At 44.5% G+C, this 23,965-nt stretch overlaps 1 protein-coding gene across 1 annotated transcript in view; it reads left to right on the top strand.

The window, feature by feature from the left end:
• fat4 (FAT atypical cadherin 4) overlaps window positions 1-23,965 on the top strand; it is a 273,279-nt gene that overhangs the window by 122,863 nt on the left and 126,451 nt on the right. The window contains exons 2-4 of the mRNA XM_061891946.1: window positions 4,725-4,856; window positions 20,999-21,260; window positions 23,077-23,427. Coding sequence (XP_061747930.1) covers window positions 4,725-4,856; window positions 20,999-21,260; window positions 23,077-23,427 — 745 coding nt within the window. The remainder of the gene's footprint in view (window positions 1-4,724; window positions 4,857-20,998; window positions 21,261-23,076; window positions 23,428-23,965) is intronic.

Below are 23,965 nucleotides of genomic sequence, written 5' to 3'. Positions count from 1 at the left end.
GATTTCTCGGGTGGACCTCAAAGATGGTCCCAATATTTGGGGTGGTACTTGGTTTGATTGGTAACTAGATTGGCTCTGGTTCGAAACTTATCTTCTTGTAAAAATGAGGTAGGTCAGTAGTCTAGATCTAGAAGGTTATGAAGTTTCAGAGTGTGCCACAGTGAGCAGAGAACATAATGCAGGTGGCGCTATCCTCCTGTCTTTCTAGATGGGTGATTGTCAAAGTGTCTCCATCTAGTGGTACACCAAAGCATCACTTCATTAAATGTTCTCAGTGCTACTGTTCACACTGTGTGAAATGTTACAGTGGCCACAAATATCAACTACCACTTCCTTGTTTTTAACAAATGTTAAGGCCTACTGCGCTACTGTGTTGGTCATTATGGTGCTACTTGGAGAGCCAGGGGTTTTCTGAGGGTGGAACTTGGTGAAAAAAGTTTGAGAACCCATGCTCCCCTGGACTCTAAAGAGTCTTTAACCCTAGGAACTGAACACCTATCCTGCAGGTTTTGAGTACATTGATGAGTTTCTCCTGGTCAATAATGTCCCGGACTAGATTGGTAACTAAGTTCTATTTCTGATGATGTTTGTACGTTTTTCATGATATCCACAATGTTTGGTGAGCAGGTTCTCATTTTGTATTGTTGTTCCCCCCCACCATGACTAGGGAAGGTTGTTTGCATTGGGTTGTACAAGTAAATGCTTTGCTTTAAATTGAAGGACTTTTATTGATCTGATTGACTCACATTGGCAGCAAATATAACATTCAGAGACGGCCTGGTATTTAAAATGAATTTGAGTTGCAGGTAGTCTGCAAGTGGACTCCGTGGCAGCTCTGAGGAAGAGTGGTAGACACGTCTATGTGTTCCTCACTCACGGCCTAGACTAGTCACGTCTATGTGTTCCTCACTCACGGCCTAGACTAGTCACGTCTATGTGTTCCTCACTCACGGCCTAGACTAGACACGTCTATGTGTTCCTCACTCACGGCCTAGACTAGTCACGTCTATGTGTTCCTCACTCACGGCCTAGACTAGACACGTCTATGTGTTCCTCACTCACGGCCTAGACTAGACACGTCTATGTGTTCCTCACTCACGGCCTAGACTAGACAAGTCTATGTGTTCCTCACTCACGGCCTAGACTAGACACGTCTATGTGTTCCTCACTCACGGCCTGGACTAGACACGTCTATGTGTTCCTCACTCACGGCCTAGACTAGACACGTCTATGTGTTCCTCACTCACGGCCTAGACTAGACACGTCTATGTGTTCCTCACTCACGGCCTAGACTAGACACGTCTATGTGTTCCTCACTCACGGCCTAGACTAGACACGTCTATGTGTTCCTCACTCACGGCCTAGACTAGACACGTCTATGTGTTCCTCACTCACGGCCTAGACTAGACACGTCTATGTGTTCCTCACTCACGGCCTAGACTAGACACGTCTATGTGTTCCTCAATCACGGCCTAGACTAGACACGTCTATGTGTCCCTCACTCACGGCCTAGACTAGACACGTCTATGTGTTCCTCACTCACGGCCTAGACTAGACACGTCTATGTGTTCCTCACTCACGGCCTAGACTAGACACGTCTATGTGTTCCTCACTCACGGCCTAGACTAGACACGTCTATGTGTTCCTCACTCACGGCCTAGACTAGACACGTCTATGTGTTCCTCACTCACGGCCTAGACTAGACACGTCTATGTGTTCCTCACTCACGGCCTAGACTAGACACGTCTATGTGTTCCTCACTCACGGCCTAGACTAGACACGTCTATGTGTTCCTCACTCACGGCCTAGACTAGACACGTCTATGTGTTCCTCACTCACGGCCTAGACTAGACACGTCTATGTGTTCCTCACTCACGGCCTAGACTAGACACGTCTATGTGTTCCTCACTCACGGCCTAGACTAGACACGTCTATGTGTTCCTCACTCACGGCCTAGACTAGACACGCCTATGTGTTCCTCACTCACGGCCTAGACTAGACACGTCTATGTGTTCCTCACTCACGGCCTAGACTAGACACGCCTATGTGTTCCTCACTCACGGCCTAGACTAGACACGTCTATGTGTTCCTCACTCACGGCCTAGACTAGACACGTCTATGTGTTCCTCACTCACGGCCTAGACTAGACACGTCTATGTGTTCCTCACTCACGGCCTAGACTAGACACGTCTATGTGTTCCTCACTCACGGCCTAGACTAGACACGTCTATGTGTTCCTCACTCACGGCCTAGACTAGACACGTCTATGTGTTCCTCACTCCACAGGCATTGTGTGCCGGGGTTAAAATGTCAGGCATTGTTGAGACTCGCCGGCCTCTTTTTCCTGATTTCCCGCAGCAAGTTGCCTCGGTCTTGCAGGGCAGGAGAGAAGGAACAAGAGAAGGAACAAGAGAAGGAACAAGAGAAGGAACAAGAAGGATAATAACGGGGAACAAGAAGGATAATAACGGGGAACAAGAAGGATAATAACGGGGAACAAGAAGGATAATAACGGGGATGCTTTCACCCGGCAAAGATGTTGCCTCTCAAAGACGTGCCGGCCTACTTTGAGATGCATATTGAGGTTAGCGGGGGGAGGGGAGGTCTGAAGTGGTGGAGTAGAAACGTCATGGAGGCACAGCAGAAGGAAAAGATCTAAAAGCATAAACCACATTAGCATAGCTTAGCTTGGGAAGGAACTTGTCTTGTCGCTTGAAGGAAACATTTACGCACCGACATTCCAGAAGGCTCTCCGTCGCTTTTTTGCACCGACATTAGAGAAGGGATTGATGTGGCCACATCTTGCAATGCAGTCTGCTGAAAAAGATGGAAAGCGCCAGGACTCTACATAGCAGCCGACGCTGCGGTCAAAGTTGGAGTCGCCGCAAAAAAACCCAAACATTTGAAGATATTCAACACTCTCCCGTTGTCTGGCAGCTAAAGTGGATAGTGCACCCCCCCTTGATTTGTCACGTTATGTGTGTCAGGTAAACTGTAACGAATGGTGCCGTATGAAGCCCCTTCCTTCTGTGAGAGTTGAAATCGTAGCAAACAGTTTTTACCGTTGGCGTGCAACTCTTGCAAATTTGGATTGACTTCGTGCTAGTTAGCAACGTTAGCGTAGCAATGTTCATGAAGTGTGGAAGTGGGCGTCCAAGGATGGAGGGTTTGATTCCCAACTCTTTGGGCTGGCAAGATCTCCATGTTTTTAAGGCTGTTTGGTGCAGAGAGTCCAAACTATGTCCCGCAGGCCGACCTCTCCAATTTGGCCCCGCACAGAACTTGAACATTCATTTCAAACAGCAGGTGGTCTCACAATGTTCTACATTTGCTCCCAATGTCAGTACATCACACTCTTGAAAGTACTTTAAATTAATAGCATGGCATTTACTTATATGACCCAATGCAAACTACCTTCCCTAGTCATGGTGGGGGGAAAATGCAACTAAAATAACCTGCTCGCCGAACATTGGCTGAACAGTGTTGGCTCTTCTTACCCTAACCCTAACTCTTCCAACCCTAACTCTTCCAAAATTAGCTTAAAAGGTTAGCATGCTGACATGCTAACAGTTAGCATGAGTCAAGTGCCAAGTTACATGACCCTGAGGTGAATGACTGCAAAATTAGCTTAAAAGGTTAGCATGCTGACATGCTAAAAGTTAGCATGAGTCAATTACCAAGTTAGGACCATGAGATGAACTGCCATAAAATGGGCTTGAAAAGTTAGCACGTTGACATGCTAAGGGTTAGCATGTGTCAGATTCCAAGTGATATCACCCTGAGGTTTACGGCTGGAAAATGGGGACAACAATAGTTTGGTTGCTAACTTTACAAAACTAACCGTTATGTGCCAACTACCAGGTCACATGACCTTGAAGTGAACGGCTGCAAACTTAGCCTAAAAAGTTAGCATCAACCTTATACTGATACTGTACTTGGTATCTTTATTGTCAGTACTTGTATCGATGCGCCCACACTTGTTTACCTTTAAGAGATGCATGGCTTCTTGTATCCTCCTTTTCTTTGTCCTCCAGTGATCATGTTACATGTAGGTATGTTTTTTTTTGCCACCGCGGATACATCTTTGCACTGTGGAGGGACGTTAGCCGCTAGAATGTGCCGTCAGCAGGCATTAAACTATCCATGTCCCTCAACTATCACAACTGGCCAGCGCTAACCAACATGGTGGTTCTCTAAGTACCCCTCCACCCAGCCAGTATCGCTTACACTCATGTGGTATCATTAGTGGTGTTGTCATGTGGTATCACTAGTCCTATCACCAGCGGAATGGTCATGTGGTATCACTGGCGGTATGGTCATGTGGTATCACCAGCGGAATGGTCATGTGGTATCACTGGCGGAATGGTCATGTGGTATAACTGGAGGAATGGTCATGTGGTATCACTCGCAAAATGGTCATGTGGTATCACTGGTGATATCGTTATGTAGTGTCACTTGTGATATCATCATGTGGTGTCACTAGCAGTATGATCATGTGGTGTCATTATTGGTGTCGTCATGTGGCATCACTTGCGGTATCGTCATGTGGTATCATTGGCCATATTGTCATGTTGTGTTACTAGCGGTGTCATCCTGTTGTATCACTAGCAGTATCGGCATGTGTTAGCACTAGCAGTATGGTCACGTGGTATCAGTATCAGCATGATGACATGTTGTGATGTCAGGTGAGGTGCAGGTGTGTAACAGGAAGTGTGTGTGTGCAGGTGGAGATCACGCTGCAGGACATCAATGACAACGCGCCCATCTTCTCCAACAACATCCTGGACGTCAGCATCCAGGAGAACGTGGGCGAGGGCTTCAAGATCCTGCAGCTCACTGCCACTGATGCTGACCAGGTAACCACTTTTATTATACTGCTTGTCCCTTTTTGGGGTGGCGGGGGGGCGCTGGAGCCTATGTCAGCTGCATTCGGGTGGAAGGCAGCGTACACCCTGGACAAGTCACCATCTCATCACAGATAGACAGACAACATTCACACACTAGGGACCATTTAGTGTTGCCAATCAACCTGTCCCCAGGTGCATGTGGGAGGGGCCTATCCCCAGGTGCATGTCTTTGGAGGTGGGAGGGGCCTATCCTCAGGTGGGAGGAAGGCGGAGTAGAAGCCACACACAGTCACATGCAAACTCCACACAGAAAGATCCCGAGCCCGGGATCGAACTCAGGACTACTCAGGACCTTTGTATTGTGAGGCAGACGCACTAACCCTTGTATCCACCGTGCTGCTCAGCAATTTTATTATTATTATTATTATAATTGTTATTGTGTCATACTGTATATGTCATTTTATTATGTAACATAATACTGTATATTTATTATGTAATATAATACTGTATAAAAGTATTTTATTATGTAATATATTACTGTATATATGATATTGTTATGTAATAAAATTCTACTGGGGGCAAACCAGGTTACTTTAGAGGGGCCAGAACTGAGGGAGCAAGGAAGGAAGGAAGGAAGGAAGGAAATGTGACTTTGTCTGATACCAAAAGAAGGAAGCAAGGAAGGAGACCCCTAAAAATGATGGAAGTGAGGTGATACCACTAGTGTGATACATACGAGGATGGAAGAGTGACGTGATACCACTAGTGTGATATATAAGAGGATGAAAGAGTGAGGTGATACTACTAGTGTGATACATAAGAGGATGGAAGAGTGAGGTGATACTACTAGTGTGATACATAAGAGGATGAAAGAGTGAGGTGATACTACTAGTGTGATACATAAGAGGATGGAAGAGTGAGGTGATACCACTAGTGTGATATATAAGAGGATGAAAGAGTGAGGTGATACTACTAGTGTGATACATAAGAGGATGGAAGAGTGAGGTGATACCACTAGTGTGATACATAAGAGGATGAAAGAGTGAGGTGATACTACTAGTGTGATACATAAGAGGATGGAAGAGTGAGGTGATACCACTAGTGTGATACATAAGAGGATGAAAGAGTGAGGTGATACTACTAGTGTGATACATAAGAGGATGAAAGAGTGAGGTGATACCACTAGTGTGATACATACGAGGATGGAAGAGTGAGGTGATACCACTAGTGTGATACATACGAGGATGGAAGAGTGAGGTGATATCACTAGTGTGATCCATACGAGGATGGAAGTGAGGTGATACCACTAGTGTGATACATAAGAGGATGGAAGTGAGCTGATACCACTAGTGTGATACATAAGAGGATGGAAGTGAGCTGATACCACTAGTGTGATACATAAGAGGATGGAAGTGAGCTGATACCACTAGTGTGATACATAAGAGGATGAAAAGGTGTAACTCTTCTCCCAAACACTGAGGGGCAGTGCAGTGTGTCCAGGAGGAAGAACCACATCTGTGTGTGTGTGTGTGTGTGTGTGTGTGTGTGTGTGTGTGTGTGTCCTTCCCACACAAGCTAAGTGACACCAGGCCTTAAGTGGTATCATGTATCCATGTGCTATCAATGTGATATCCATGTGCTATCCATGTGGTATCACTGGGATATCAATGTGGTATCCATGTGGTATCACTGTGATATCAATGTGCTATCCATGTGGTATCATGTATCCTTTTTCCCTTCTTTTCTTCATTCTTTCTTCCTTCCATGCTACCTTCTGTCCTCCTTTGCTTTTTCCTTCATTCCTTATTTCCATGCCACCTTCCTTCCTTCCTTCCTTCTTTATGTGTTTACTTTCTTTCTTTGTTTGTTCTCCCTTCTCTCTTTACTTCCTTCTTTTTCAAATGGTTCCATCCTTCTTTCCTTCTATGTCGTCTTCATTTTTTTCCTTATTTGCTCATTTCCTTCTTTTTCCTTCTTTGTTTGGTTTCTTCCTTCATTAAAATGATACCTTCCTTTCTTCCTTCCTTCCTAATTTCTTTTGCTTTTTTCTCTTTCCTCCTTCTTTGCTTTTTTCCTTTGTTTTTCCTCCCTTCCTTCTTTTTTTTCCTTCCTTCCTTCCTTCCTTATTCCATGCCACCTTCCTTCCTTATGTTTTTGCTTTCTTCCTTCGTTTGTTCTCCCTTTCTTCTTTATTTCCTTCTTTCCTCAAATGCTACCTTCCTTCCTTTCTTCCTTCCTTTTTTCTTTCTTCCTTCCTTCCTTCTTTCCCTCCTTCTATGTTGTCTTTGTTCTTTCCTTATTTGCTCATTTCCTGCTTTTTCCTTCTTTGTTTGGTTTCTTCCTTCATTAAAATGATACCTTCCTTTCTTCCTTCCTTCCTAATTTCTTTTGCTTTTTTCTCTTTCCTCCTTCTTTGCTTTTTTCCTTTGTTTTTCCTCCCTTCCTTCTTTTTTTTCCTTCCTTCCTTCCTTCCTTATTCCATGCCACCTTCCTTCCTTATGTTTTTGCTTTCTTCCTTCGTTTGTTCTCCCTTTCTTCTTTATTTCCTTCTTTCCTCAAATGCTACCTTCCTTCCTTTCTTCCTTCCTTTTTTCTTTCTTCCTTCCTTCCTTCTTTCCCTCCTTCTATGTTGTCTTTGTTCTTTCCTTATTTGCTCATTTCCTGCTTTTTCCTTCTTTGTTTGGTTTCTTCCTTCATTAAAATGATACCTTCCTTTCTTCCTTCCTTCCTAATTTCTTTTGCTTTTTTCTCTTTCCTCCTTCTTTGCTTTTTTCCTTTGTTTTTCCTCCCTTCCTTCTTTTTTTTCCTTCCTTCCTTCCTTCCTTATTCCATGCCACCTTCCTTCCTTATGTTTTTGCTTTCTTCCTTCGTTTGTTCTCCCTTTCTTCTTTATTTCCTTCTTTCCTCAAATGCTACCTTCCTTCCTTTCTTCCTTCCTTTTTTCTTTCTTCCTTCCTTCCTTCTTTCCCTCCTTCTATGTTGTCTTTGTTCTTTCCTTATTTGCTCATTTCCTGCTTTTTCCTTCTTTGTTTGGTTTCTTCCTTCATTAAAATGATACCTTCCTTTCTTCCTTCCTTCCTAATTTCTTTTGCTTTTTTCTCTTTCCTCCTTCTTTGCTTTTTTCCTTTGTTTTTCCTCCCTTCCTTCTTTTTTTTCCTTCCTTCCTTCCTTCCTTATTCCATGCCACCTTCCTTCCTTATGTTTTTGCTTTCTTCCTTCGTTTGTTCTCCCTTTCTTCTTTATTTCCTTCTTTCCTCAAATGCTACCTTCCTTCCTTTCTTCCTTCCTTTTTTCTTTCTTCCTTCCTTCCTTCTTTCCCTCCTTCTATGTTGTCTTTGTTCTTTCCTTATTTGCTCATTTCCTGCTTTTTCCTTCTTTGTTTGGTTTCTTCCTTCATTAAAATGATACCTTCCTTTCTTCCTTCCTTCCTAATTTCTTTTGCTTTTTTCTCTTTCCTCCTTCTTTGCTTTTTTCCTTTGTTTTTCCTCCCTTCCTTCTTTTTTTTCCTTCCTTCCTTCCTTCCTTATTCCATGCCACCTTCCTTCCTTATGTTTTTGCTTTCTTCCTTCGTTTGTTCTCCCTTTCTTCTTTATTTCCTTCTTTCCTCAAATGCTACCTTCCTTCCTTTCTTCCTTCCTTTTTTCTTTCTTCCTTCCTTCCTTCTTTCCCTCCTTCTATGTTGTCTTTGTTCTTTCCTTATTTGCTCATTTCCTGCTTTTTCCTTCTTTGTTTGGTTTCTTCCTTCATTAAAATGATACCTTCCTTTCTTCCTTCCTTCCTAATTTCTTTTGCTTTTTTCTCTTTCCTCCTTCTTTGCTTTTTTCCTTTGTTTTTCCTCCCTTCCTTCTTTTTTTTCCTTCCTTCCTTCCTTCCTTATTCCATGCCACCTTCCTTCCTTATGTTTTTTGCTTTCTTCCTTCGTTTGTTCTCCCTTTCTTCTTTATTTCCTTCTTTCCTCAAATGCTACCTTCCTTCCTTTATTCCTTCCTTTTTTCTTTCTTCCTTCCTTCCTTCTTTCCCTCCTTCTATGTTGTCTTTGTTCTTTCCTTATTTGCTCATTTCTTGCTTTTTCCTTCTTTGTTTGGTTTCTTCCTTCATTAAAATGATACCTTCCTTTCTTCCTTCCTTCCTAATTTCTTTTGCTTTTTTCTCTTTCCTCCTTCTTTGCTTTTTTCCTTTGTTTTTCCTCCCTTCTTTTTTTTCCTTCCTTCCTTCCTTCCTTATTCCATGCCACCTTCCTTCCTTATGTTTTTGCTTTCTTCCTTCGTTTGTTCTCCCTTTCTTCTTTATTTCCTTCTTTCCTCAAATGCTACCTTCCTTCCTTTCTTCCTTCCTTTTTTCTTTCTTCCTTCCTTCCTTCTTTCCCTCCTTCTATGTTGTCTTTGTTCTTTCCTTATTTGCTCATTTCCTGCTTTTTCCTTCTTTGTTTGGTTCCTTCCTTCATTAAAGTGATGCAGCTTTTTCAGAAAGTTGCAATGTTTACTGGCTCTTTTTTTTCTTTAACAGCATTGAATGGATGAGAGATTTGATACATTTGAAATGTTTCTTGAAACCTCAACAAGTTCAGGATTTCAACAAACATTTAGAAGCTAATAAATAGTGTATTGATGTTGTTCTCCTTTTATACAGCACAGACTTGAAAGTGGACACTAGGGGGCAGTCTGAGCAACATTCTCACATCTGGTTGCCAAGTGACTTTAATTACATGACAACTGATAACAACAATCAATGATTAGAATGCTAGAACATGACAACTTGCAGACATTTTCTGTCTGTTTTTCACACTTCAGTGTTTTGTTCCTCATTTCTCTTCCAACACTTTCACCCGCACACTAACAACACTTTTACACTCTTGAAATAACACTATTTATTATTATTGCTCAGTGAGAGACGGTGAGAGATTATCATCACACTTCAACATCTCTAACATGTCAATGCTGCCTCTTTGCAAGGTCAGCAAATATGTTTGCACTGTTTTACCCGGGATAAATCAATTATATGTATAATAAAAACCTAAAATCAATAACTACAATAAAAGCAAATAATTAAGCAAGAATATAATAAAATACAATCTAAAACTCAAAAATATAAAAACAAACAAACGAGTGAAGGAATGAATAAATAAACAAACAAATACGTACTAAATATAAAATAATAGATTAATGAACAGACAAAGGGATGAATGACAAAACAAATAAATACATGAATAAATACATGAATTAATGAATAAACAAATTAAAAAATAAAAATATATGCAGGAATAAACGAATGAATAATAAACAAAAATGAATGAATGATTGAATAAACAAATAAGATAATGAATGGTTTGATAAACACATACAAAAATGATTGAATGAGTTAATAAATCAATGAATAAAATAAAAAAATAACATAATAAATACATTAATAAATCAATGAATTGAAGAAAAATATAAAAAACAAATAAATAGGTTCATTAATTAATAAACAAATACATAAATGAATGGATGAACTAATAGACAAATGGATGAAGAAACACACACATACAAAACATAATACATTTATGATTACATGAATGCATGAACAAATAACTGAATGAATGAGTGAATTCATATACAAAAACATACATGAATTAATTAATTAACATATGAATGAATGCATAAACAATGTTCCGTGTTCACAGCGGGATGCCAGGTGCTTTAGTCCATCACCACCTGCTGGAATGTTCCGTGTTCACAGCGGGATGCCAGGTGCTTTAGTCCATCACCACCTGCTGGAATGTTCCGTGTTCACAGCGGGATGCCAGGTGCTTTAGTCCATCACCACCTGCTGGAAGGTTCCGTGTTCACAGCGGGATGCCAGGTGCTTTAGTCCATCACTACCTGCTGGAATGTTCCGTGTTCACAGCGGGATGCCAGGTGCTTTAGTCCATCACCACCTGCTGGAATGTTCCGTGTTCACAGCGGGATGCCAGGTGCTTTAGTCCATCACTACCTGCTGGAATGTTCCGAGTTCACAGCGGGATGCCAGGTGCTTTAGTCCATCACTACCTGCTGGAATGTTCCGCATTCACAGCGGGATGCCAGGGGCTTTAGTCCATCACCACCTGCTGGAATGTTCCGTGTTCACAGCGGGATGCCAGGTGCTTTAGTCCATCACCACCTGCTGGAATGTTCCGTGTTCACAGCGGGATGCCAGGTGCTTTAGTCCATCACTACCTGCTGGAATGTTCCGTGTTCACAGCGGGATGCCAGGTGCTTTAGTCCATCACTACCTGCTGGAATGTTCCGTGTTCACAGCGGGATGCCAGGTGCTTTAGTCCATCACTACCTGCTGGAATGTTCCGCTTTCACAGCGGGATGCCAGGGGCTTTAGTCCATCACCACCTGCTGGAATGTTCCGTGTTCACAGCGGGATGCCAGGTGCTTTAGTCCATCACCACTTGCTGGAATGTTCCGTGTTCACAGCGGGATGCCAGGTGCTTTAGTCCATCACTACCTGCTGGAATGTTCCGTGTTCACAGCGGGATGCCAGGTGCTTTAGTCCATCACCACCTGCTGGAATGTTCCGTGTTCACAGCGGGATGCCAGGTGCTTTAGTCCATCACTACCTGCTGGAATGTTCCGTGTTCACAGCGGGATGCCAGGTGCTTTAGTCCATCACCACCTGCTGGAATGTTCCGTGTTCACAGCGGGATGCCAGGTGCTTTAGTCCATCACCACCTGCTGGAATGTTCCGTGTTCACAGCGGGATGCCAGGTGCTTTAGTCCATCACCACCTGCTGGAATGTTCCGTGTTCACAGCGGGATGCCAGGTGCTTTAGTCCATCACCACCTGCTGGAATGTTCCGTGTTCACAGCGGGATGCCAGGTGCTTTAGTCCATCACCGCCTGCTGGAATGTTCCGTGTTCATAGCGGGATGCCAGGTGCAGACACACCTGACTGTGTTGGACATGTGTGAGGACAGGACACCATTGACAACTTCCACACAGATACCTAGAGGGCGCTAACGGGTCCTAAGCATTGTGCCACGCCCACTCTGGATGATGTCACCAGGCCAGCATTGTTTTGTCAGCTGCTGCTAGCCATGTTGCTAAGTGCAGCTGCAAGTTGTGCACAACATTATTGGGCTTTTTTCTCACTTTGAAGAATGGAACCTCAAAGAAGTTGAAAACAATTCCTTGATTTTATTAACAGGGAAAACATTCCATGTAAGTTAGCATCTGGGTAGCGCATTTCCAAACAATGGAGCCTTCCTTTTGAGAAGCAGTAGTGATGTCATGTGGGAGGGCCTCACTTTGAGACCAGGAAAAAACCTTGAGCAACAATAGCACATATTTTCATGTTCTGGGGTGTGTGTGTGTGTGTGTGGGGGGGGGGGGGGGGGGAGTATTGGGGCCGATGCTGCAGCCGTCATAAAGAAGTGGTGGGCTATGTGTGACGTAGTCTGTGGGTGGGTGTTATGTCCGGGAGCCTGGAGGTTGCCCTGCTCAGTGTTCCAGAACACAACCAACATCTCAGCTGTCTTTGGAAAAATGACTTTCACTGCCTCTTTTGCTGGAATGCTCTGGCGGGGGCTTCATGTGTCACGTGTCACGTGTCATGTGTCATGTGTCATGTGTCATGTGTCATGTGTCATGTGTCACGTGTCATGTGTCATGCGTCATGAGTCATGCATCATGTGTCGTGTGTTGTGTGTCATGCGTCATACATCATGCCTCATGTGTCATGCGTCATGTGTCGTGTGTTGTGTGTCATGTGTCATGTGTCATACGTCATGTGTCATGCGTCATGCGTCGTGTGTCATGTGTCATGTGTCATGTGTCATGCGTCATGTGTCATACGTCATGTGTCATGCGTCGTGTGTCATGTGTCATGCGTCATGTGTCATACGTCATGTGTCATACTTCATGTGTCATGCGTCATATGTCATGTGTCATGCATCATGTGTCGTGTGCTGTGTGTCATGCGTCATACGTCATGCCTCATGTGTCATGTGTCATGCGTCATGTGTCATACGTCATGTGTCATACTTCATGTGTCATGCGTCATATGTCATGTGTCATGCATCATGTGTCGTGTGTTGTGTGTCATGCGTCATACGTCATGCCTCATGTGTCATGCGTCATGTGTCATGCGTCATGTGACATGTGTCATGTGTCATAGGTCATGGGTCATGCGTCATGCGTCGTGTCATGCGTCATGTGTCATATGTCATGCTTCATACGTCATGTGTCATGCGTCATGCGTCATGTGTCATGTGTCATGCGTCATGCGTCATGCGTCATGCGTCATGTGTCATGCGTCATGTGTCATGCGTCATAGGTCATGTGTCATGCGTCATGTGTCATACGTCATGCTTCATACGTCATGTGTCATGCGTCATGCGTCATGCGTCATGTGTCATGTGTCATGTGTCATGCGTCATGCTTCATACGTCATGTGTCATGCGTCATGCGTCATGTATCATGCGTCATGCGTCATGCGTCGTGTGTCATGTGTCATGCGTCATGTGTCATACGTCATGTGTCATACGTCATGTGTCATGTGTCATGTGTCATGCCTCATGTGTCATGCGTCATGTGTCGTGTGTTGTGTGTCATGTGTCATGCGTCATACGTCATGTGTCATGCGTCATGCGTCGTGTGTCATGTGTCATGTGTCATGCGTCATGTGTCATACGTCATGTGTCATGCGTCGTGTGTCATGTGTCATGTGTCATGCGTCATGTGTCATACGTCATGTGTCATACTTCATGTGTCATGCGTCATATGTCATGTGTCATGCATCATGTGTCGTGTGTTGTGTCATGCGTCATACGTCATGCCTCATGTGTCATGCGTCATGTGTCATGCGTCATGTGTCATGCGTCATGTGTCGTGTGTTGTGTGTCATGTGTCATGCGTCATACGTCATGCGTCATGCGTCGTGTGTCATGTGTCATGCGTCATGTGTCATACGTCATGTGTCATGCGTCGTGTGTCATGTGTCATGTGTCATTCGTCATGTGTCATACGTCATGTGTCATACTTCATGTGTCATGCGTCATATGTCATGTGTCATGCATCATGTGTCGTGTGTTGTGTGTCATGCGTCATACGTCATGCCTCATGTGTCATGTGTCATGCGTCATGTGTCATACGTCATGTGTCATACTTCATGTGTCATGCGTCATATGTCATGTGTCATGCATCATGTGTCGTGTGTTGTGTGTCATGCGTCATACGTCATGCCTCATGTGTCATGCGTCATTAGTCATGCGTCATGTGTCATACGTCATGCTTCATACGTCATGTGTCATGCGTCATGCGTCATGCGTCATGTGTCATGTGTCATGTGTCATGCGTCATGCTTCATACGTCATGTGTCATGCGTCATGCGTCATGTATCATGCGTCATGCGTCATGCGTCGTGTGTCATGTGTCATGCGTCATGTGTCATACGTCATGTGTCATACGTCATGTGTCATGTGTCATGTGTCATGCCTCATGTGTCATGCGTCATGTGTCGTGTGTTGTGTGTCATGTGTCATGCGTCATACGTCATGTGTCATGCGTCATGCGTCGTGTGTCATGTGTCATGTGTCATGCGTCATGTGTCATACGTCATGTGTCATGCGTCGTGTGTCATGTGTCATGTGTCATGCGTCATGTGTCATACGTCATGTGTCATACTTCATGTGTCATGCGTCATATGTCATGTGTCATGCATCATGTGTCGTGTGTTGTGTCATGCGTCATACGTCATGCCTCATGTGTCATGCGTCATGTGTCATGCGTCATGTGTCATGCGTCATGTGTCGTGTGTTGTGTGTCATGTGTCATGCGTCATACGTCATGCGTCATGCGTCGTGTGTCATGTGTCATGCGTCATGTGTCATACGTCATGTGTCATGTGTCGTGTGTCATGTGTCATGTGTCATTCGTCATGTGTCATACGTCATGTGTCATACTTCATGTGTCATGCGTCATATGTCATGTGTCATGCATCATGTGTCGTGTGTTGTGTGTCATGCGTCATACGTCATGCCTCATGTGTCATGTGTCATGCGTCATGTGTCATACGTCATGTGTCATACTTCATGTGTCATGCGTCATATGTCATGTGTCATGCATCATGTGTCGTGTGTTGTGTGTCATGCGTCATACGTCATGCCTCATGTGTCATGCGTCATTAGTCATGCGTCATGTGACATGCGTCATGTGTCATAGGTCATGGGTCATGCGTCATGCGTCGTGTCATGCGTCATGTGTCATATGTCATGCTTCATACATCATGTGTCATGCGTCATGCGTCATGTGTCATGTGTCATGCGTCATGCGTCATGCGTCATGCGTCATGTGTCATGTGTCATGCGTCATGTGTCATGCGTCATAGGTCATGTGTCATGCGTCATGTGTCATACGTCATGCTTCATACGTCATGTGTCAGGCGTCATGCGTCATGCGTCATGTGTCATGTGTCATGTGTCATGTGTCATACGTCATGCGTCATGCGTCATGTGTCATGCGTCATGTGTCATGCGTCATAGGTCATGTGTCATGCGTCATGTGTCATACGTCATGCTTCATACGTCATGTGTCATGCGTCATGTGTCATACGTCATGCTTCATACGTCATGTGTCATGCGTCATGCGTCATGTGTCATGCGTCATGTGTCATACGTCATGTGTCATACTTCATGTGTCATGCGTCATATGTCATGTGTCATGCATCATGTGTCGTGTGTTGTGTGTCATGCGTCATACGTCATGCCTCATGTGTCATGCGTCATGTGTCATGCGTCATGTGACATGCGTCATGTGTCATAGGTCATGGGTCATGCGTCATGCGTCGTGTCATGCGTCATGTGTCATGTGTCATGCGTCATGCGTCATGCGTCATGCGTCATGTGTCATGTGTCATGCGTCATGTGTCATGCGTCATAGGTCATGGGTCATGCGTCATGTGTCATGCGTCATGTGTCATACGTCATGCTTCATACGTCATGTGTCATGCGTCATGCGTCATGTGTCATGTGTCATGCGTCATGCTTCATACGTCATGTGTCATGCGTCATGCGTCATGTGTCATGTGTCATGTGTCATGCGTCATGCGTCATGCGTCGTGTGTCATGTGTCATGCGTCATGTGTCATACGTCATGTGTCATACGTCATGTGTCATGTGTCATGCGTCATGTGTCATGCATCATGTGTCGTGTGTTGTGTCATGCGTCATACGTCATGCCTCATGTGTCATGCGTCATGTGTCATGCGTCATGTGACATGCGTCATGTGTCATAGGTCATGGGTCATGCGTCATGCGTCGTGTCATGTGTCATGTGTCATGCGTCATGTGTCATACGTCATGCTTCATACGTCATGTGTCATGTGTCATGCGTCATGCGTCATGTGTCATGTGTCATGTGTCATGCGTCATGTGTCATGCGTCATGTGTCATAGGTCATGGGTCATGCGTCATGTCATGCGTCATGTGTCATACGTCATGCTTCATACGTCATGTGTCATGCGTCATGCGTCATGCGTCATGTGTCATGTGTCATGCATCATGCGTCATGTGTCATGCGTCATGCGTCATGTGTCACGTGTCATGTGTCATACGTCATGCGTCATGTGTCATGCGTCATGCGTCACGTGTCATGTGTCATACGTCATGTGTCATGCGTCATGCGTCATGTGTCATGTGTCATGCGTCATACGTCAAGCGTCATGTGTCATGCGTCATGCGTCATGTGTCACGTGTCATGTGTCATACGTCATGTGTCGTGTCACGCGTCTTGTGTCTTTCGTCATGTGTCAAAGGTCATGCCTCATGCGTCATGTGTCATGCGTCGTGTGTCACGTGCCACGTGCCATGTGTCATACAGCATGCGTCATGCGTCATGTGTCACGTGTCATGTGTCATACGTCATGTGTCATGCGTGATGCGTCACGTGTCATGTGTCATACGTCATGTGTCATGCGTAATGCGTCATGCGTCATGTGTCATGCGTCATGCGTCATGCGCCACGTGTCATGTGTCATACGTCATGTGTCATGTGTCATGTGTCATGTGTCATGCGTCATGTGTCATGCGTCATGCGTCATGCGTCATGCGTCACGTGTCACGTGTCATGTGTCATACGTCATGTGTCATGTGTCACGCGTCTTGTGTCTTTCGTCATGTGTCAAAGGTCATGCCTCATGCGTCATGTGTCATGCGTCATGCGTCACGTGCCATATGCCATACGTCATGCGTCATGTGTCATGCGTCATGTGTCACGTGTCATGTGTCATACGTCATGTGTCATGTGTCATGCGTCATGTGTCATGTGTCATACGGCATGTGTCATGTGTCACGTGTCATGTGTCATACGTCATGTGTCACGTGTCATGTGTCATACGGCATGTGTCATGTGTCATGCGTCATGTGTCATGTGTCATGTGTCATACGTCATGTGTCATGTGTCATGCGTCATGCGTCACGTGTCATGTGTCATACGTCATGTGTCATGTGTCATGCGTCATGTGTCATGCGTCATGTGTCATGTGTCATGTGTCATGTGTCATACGTCATGTGTCATGTGTCATGCGTCATGTGTCATGCGTCATGTGTCACGTGTCATGTGTCATACGTCACGTGTCATGTGTCATGTGTCATGTGTCATACGTCATGTGTCATGTGTCATGCGTCATGCGTCACGTGTCATGTGTCATACGTCATGTGTCATGTGTCATGCGTCATGTGTCATGCGTCATGTGTCATGTGTCATGTGTCATGTGTCATACGTCATGTGTCATGTGTCATGCGTCATGTGTCATGCGTCATGTGTCACGTGTCATGTGTCATGCGTCACGTGTCATGTGTCATACGTCATGTGTCATGTGTCATGCGTCATGTGTCATGCGTCATGTGTCATGTGTCATGTGTCATGTGTCATACGTCATGTGTCATGTGTCATGCGTCATGTGTCATGCGTCATGTGTCACGTGTCATGTGTCATACGTCACGTGTCATGTGTCACGCGTCTTGTGTCTTTCGTCATGTGTCAAAGGTCATGTCTCATGCGTCATGTGTCATGCGTCATGCGTCATGTGTCATGTGTCTCGTGCCACGTGCCATGTGTCATACGTCATGCGTCATGTGTCATTCGTCATGTGTCATTCGTCATGCGTCATGTGTCATGTGTCATGCTAGGGTCAGTGCACAGGGAGCCCAATTGTAGACCAGGGTGGTTTTGGTTTGGGCAAGCAAACTACTAATTCCCCATCCTGGCTTTCAAATCAATCAGAATTTCGCCTTGCAGCATGGAAAGCTACTCCGAGATCGGTCCATGTTTTTTTTTCCCTCCCTGTCCTATTGGATCCATCCTGACATAGTTTCCTCAAAGGCCAACAGGACTGCCATCTTGGCCCCGACTGTACAAAGTGTGGAGACAGGATGGGGGGGTTGAGGTGTGTCAGCACGCACTTTGTCAAACCTCTGCTGAGCGACTTACCTTCTGTTGCTGCTTCCAGACCAAAGTCTTCAGAGAGACATAAAAGTCAGCCGGGTCAAGAACGAGAGTTCTTCTTAATCACCTACTTTGGCAAAAACATTAGTTGGAGGAGTGGACGCATGTCCCCCACCTGCTGCCTTCTTCCCAACACAAACTAATTGGTGGAACACCTTTTAGCCGCCCAGGTGGGTGATGGGATTGCCAGAAGTGGAGCAGCTGATTGACGACATCACAGTCTTTAGATGAGGACATGTCCCTCACAAGTGAAGACATCACAGTCTTTAGATGAGGACATGTCCCTCACAAGTGAAGACATCACAGTCTTTAGATGAGGACATGTCCCTCACAAGTGAAGACATCACAGTCTTTAGATGAGGACATGTCCCTCACAAGTGAAGACATCACAGTCTTTAGATGAGGACATGTCCCTCACAAGTGAAGACATCACAGTCTTTAGATGAGGACATGTCCCTCACAAGTGAAGACATCACAGTCTTTAGATGAGGACATGTCCCTCACAAGTGAAGACATCACAGTCTTTAGATGAGGACATGTCCCTCACAAGTGAAGACATCACAGTCTTTAGATGAGGACATGTCCCTCACAAGTGAAGACATCACAGTCTTTAGATGAGGACATGTCCCTCACAAGTGAAGACATCACAGTCTTTAGATGAGGACATGTCCCTCACAAGTGAAGACATCACAGTCTTTAGATGAGGACATGTCCCTCACAAGTGAAGACATCACAGTCTTTAGATGAGGACATGTCCCTCACAAGTGAAGACATCACAGTCTTTAGATGAGGACATGTCCCTCACAAGTGAAGACATCACAGTCTTTAGATGAGGACATGTCCCTCACAAGTGAAGACATCACAGTCTTTATGGTGGTACTTAATGAATACTTAGGTCTACTACACTACTGTATTTAATGTTGTCATGATGGTGGCACTTGATGAATACTTAGGTCTACTACACTACTGTATTTAATGTTGGTGCTTATCTCAGCTACAATCGGGCGGAAGGCGGCGTACACCCTGGACATGTTGTCACCTCATCACAGGGCCAACACAGATAGACAACATTCACACACTAGGGACCATTTAGTGTTGCCAATCAACCTATCCCCAGGTGCATGTGGGAGGGGCCTATCCCCAGGTGCATGTGGGAGGGGCCTATCCCCAGGTGGGAGGAAAGCGGAGTAGAACCCACGCATTCACGGGGAGAACATGCAAACTCCACACAGAAAGATCCCGAGCCTGGGATTGAACACAGGACTACTCAGGATCTTCGTATTGTGAGGCACATGCACTAACCCCTCATCCACCGTGCTGCCCCACAGTAAATCTTTCTGCTCTGAATATTCATACATTGCTTTTTTCCAGTGAATGTGTATGTACTTACTTTATAAACATTGAATTTGCATACACTGAATTTGTCTGCATTGAAATATTTTATATTGATTTTTTTGTACATTTTGTACTTTGAGAAACTGATTTTTTTTAAACACAGAAATGTTGCTCTCCAGATCCAAGAAAATTCCGTTGACAAAATTCCGAGGCAAAGAATTGAAGCCAAATGAACCTCCGCTTGAGTGTGCGTAGATTTAGCGCCAGAATAAGACCCCCGAGTGTGGGTGCATACCAGCAGGTCTGGCCGGAGACCACCGTGCCATGTGAGTAAATATGCTAATAGTCTTATCCCATATAAGCCTTCCCTTTGTGCCCGGCCAGGATGAAAAAGACTCCCATTAGGCGGCAGAGAAAGCTTTCTTTTAGCTGAGCTGTAATCCCACCTTTTTTCATCTTTCTTTTCTTGCACGCTTTCAACTCTGTCTGCTCTCCTTTTGTCGCCGACACACAAGCCACACCTCACACTTCTTTCAGGCCTCCGCTGAGCCTACACGGCCCTCGCCCAGGACCTGGCACCAGCAGTCCTGGCCCAGGACCTGGCACCAGCAGTCCTGGGCCAGGACCTGGCACCAGCAGTCCTGGCCCAGGACCTGGCACCAGCAGTCCTGGCCCAGGACCTGGCACCAGCAGTCCTGGCCCAGGACCTGGCACCAGCAGTCCTGGGCCAGGACCTGGCACCAGCATTGTTTGGTTGGGGGCGGGGGCCTGACCTCCTCCAGACTGGTATCTCTCCAGGGATAATTCATAGCCGTTTGGTAATGGAGAGGGGGGGCAAAGTAGAGAAGCGGCAGGTCAACTGGTGTAAAACAGAGTCTGTATAAAAGCTAGCGCAGATGAGTTTTATGTGCTTCTACCGAGGTGGTTGCCGGTAGAACATTCCAGAGTACTGGAGCCCGAATAGAAGCCGGTGTAAAGATTGGGGGGGGGGCACTTGAAAACACTAATTTAGTGGGTGTTCTTGCAAGGTAGGATTGTGGAAGCACAGCATTTACTTGTGTGATATTACTGTGATGATCTTGGAACTGGGACTGAATGTGCGTCCCTACCTCCAAGTCCTCTCCAGTTCTTCTCCCGGTGTGACTTTGAGATCATCTGCAACATAAAAGTCCAGCAAAAAGTCAGTCAAAGGTCCGACTTTGAAGTTAATCCAATTTCCTGGCAGATAAGAAAAAAGCTTTCCACGGCAATCAATCCATCAGAAGTCATTTCTGTGGACCTCCCGGTGACCTCTGGACTGTTTGCTGCTGGACTTCACCCTGAAACCTTTGTCCCCACCCGTAGGGTCCCAACGCCCTGGTCACCTACACCATCGTCAGCGGCGCCGACGACAGCTTCCGCATCGACCCGGAGTCCGGAGACCTGCTGGCCAGCAAGAAGCTGGACCGGGAACGGCGCTCCAAGTACTCGCTGCTGGTGCGGGCCGACGACGGCCAGCAGTGGTCAGACATGAGGCTGAACATCACCGTGGAGGACATCAATGACCACGACCCTCGCTTCTCACGCCCCACCTACTCCTTCCACATCCCCGAGGACACGGCCCCAGGTACTCACTTTCTTGCCCCGCCTTGACACTTCTCTTCCAAATGTCTAACCTCTTCATTTTCAAAGTTGTACATGATTTCTCACCACGTTTAATCCACGTTGGGTTCTGACCTTGATTTGAATATTGGAATTTGGTCAATCCCTAACCAATATTCCGATTAAAAAACAAACAAACATAAAACTGTCAGGGATCTAAAAGGGTCCCACTCATGAAAGTGTTAAAATTCACTCATAATTATGTTTTTTGTTTTTTTTCTACATTCCAAGCTTAAATCTCGAGATCAATTTCAGATCTATTTTTCAATTTTAAGTTTTTATTATTATTTTCTGTTTGTTTAATTTCACCTTTGTCTGCAAAAACTACATTTTTGAATGACAAAACACAAAATAAGCAACATTTTCCCCCCAAAATATTTGAAAGTGTAATATTTGATGTGAAGTCATTGGAGCCTTAAGTAGCTCAACAAGTCACAACATTGATTTTGTTTCATTATTATTGACATTTGAAAAAAGAAAAAAAAAAAAATTCTGACAGATCCAAAAGTGTTCAAATAAGTTATACATTTTTATTTTTTTACTTCGAACGCTTAAATTTCTTGATCAACTTCAGAACTATTTGTTGGATTAGAATTTTTTTGTTTGCTTGTTTTGTTTTATGTCCTTTTTGCAATAGAAGACTGTGTTTTTTTGCCATCTGCAAAAAATATGCTATATTTTCCCCAAAAATGATTTTAAAATGGAATATTTGATGTGAAGAAACTACAGCTCTGATTAGGTCAATAATTCATAACATTGATTTTGATTCATTATTATTTTTTGTGCAATGACAGTTTAAAAAAAAGATTGAAATTCTTAACACTTGTGAAAGTGTTAAGAATTTGTTTTGTTTTGTAACTTTCCAAACTTAAATCTCGAGATCAATTTGCGATCAACTTCTCAATTATAAGTTTTTATTATTTTCTGTTTGTTTAATTTCCTTTTTGTCATCGAAAACTCAGTTTTTTGAATGTCAAAACACAAAATATGCACTATTTTGCCCCCAAGAAATCTTTCAAAGTGTAATATTTGAAGTGAAGTCATTGGAGCCTTAAATGGGTCAATAATTCACAACATTGATTTTGTTTCATTATTATTTTTTGAGCAATGACAGTTTAAAAAAAACATTCCAAAGGAATCCCTGAGAATTCTTAACACTCATGAAAGTCTTGATAATAAGTCATAAATATGTTTTTTTCTTTTTAACTTTCCATGCTTAAATTTCGAGATCAATTTCAGATCTATTTCTCAATTTTAAGTTTTCATTATTATTTTCTGTTTGTTTAATTTCCTTTTTGTCATCCAAAACTCAGTTTTTTGAATGTCAAAACACAAAATATGCACTATTTTGCCCCCAAGAAATCTTTGAAAGTGTAATATTTGATGTGAAGTCATTGGAGCCTTAAATGGGTCAATAATTCACAACATTGATTTTGATGCATTATTATTTTGGAGCAATGTCAGTTTGAAAGAAAAAAGATCGGCCCGCATGGCAGCTTTGTGTTGTTGGAGTCAACCTTGCAACTTCTTCTCCTTTCATTTCACCAGTTTGTTCTTTTATTCCACTTTTTCATGGGTTTTTATGAGATATTATTTTGTGGAATGTGCGGTGAAAAAAAGAGGTGCGGGCCCCAAATGTCCCCAGGGCCGCACTTTGGATTCATCAGCGTTTGCAGTTTTCTTCCAGCTCTGTCCTCGTCCCAGATCTTGGCAAGAGGGACGACGACCCCCTGCTGTGACCTTCCTCTCATTTAATGGGGTGTTTGTCTGCTCCGACCCAGGCGCCATCGTGGCGGCCATCTTGGCCAGCGACGCCGACTCGGGGGTGAACGGCGAGGTGACGTACTCTCTGGAGGAGGACGAGGAGGACGGGAGCTTCCTGCTGAACCCGGTCACCGGCGTCTTTAACGTGACGCGGCCGCTGGACCACGAGAGCCAGCAGTACTACATCCTGACGGCCAAGGCGGTGGACGGCGGCGGGCGGGCCAGCGCCGTCAGGGTTTACTTCAACGTGCTGGACGTCAACGACAACCCGCCCGTCTTCAACGCCAGCGTCTACAGCGCCTCCATCAGCGAGAGTCTGCCGCCGGGGTCCCCGGTGGTCAGCGTGGGGGCCGCCGATGCTGACCACGGTAAAATGCAAATACTACTCCTGTTTTTAAAGTGACCTGACCCATGACATCATCATCATCTCAACTAAACAGGTGTAGAATGTCAAGGCCAGTGTCAAATATTACACACTTTCCCTGCGGAGAGAATAACATGCCTCCACAAAAGTTGACATTGATGATAAGACAAGAAGGCAGTTGCACATTTCTCACTCAAACATAAACCTTGGCACTCATACTTCTTTGTATTCATGTCAGGAAGCCATCAAAACATTCTAAATAGGAACATTCTGAGGAAGATACCAGCTGGGAATCCATACCGCTACCAATTTTCGATACTTTTGTGCGCGGTATTAAATATTATTGTTTTAATGATAAAATCTCATATTTTAATTGCAACATTTAAATATGAGCTGATTATGATAAATACTGTCTAGTTGTGACATCTTTTATTATCATATTATTAGTATTGCCTGTATGACGTTAGATGGCAGTAGTGTACAGTTAATGGTGTGTTTATTTGTTGCGCCCTAAAAAGTGTTAATGCTGTAAGTATTGCACT

Source organism: Nerophis ophidion, linkage group LG29 (genome assembly GCF_033978795.1).
Source record: "Nerophis ophidion isolate RoL-2023_Sa linkage group LG29, RoL_Noph_v1.0, whole genome shotgun sequence".
Classification (NCBI taxonomy): Eukaryota; Metazoa; Chordata; class Actinopteri; order Syngnathiformes; family Syngnathidae; genus Nerophis; species Nerophis ophidion.
This window is presented reverse-complemented; position numbering and strand designations above follow the sequence as displayed.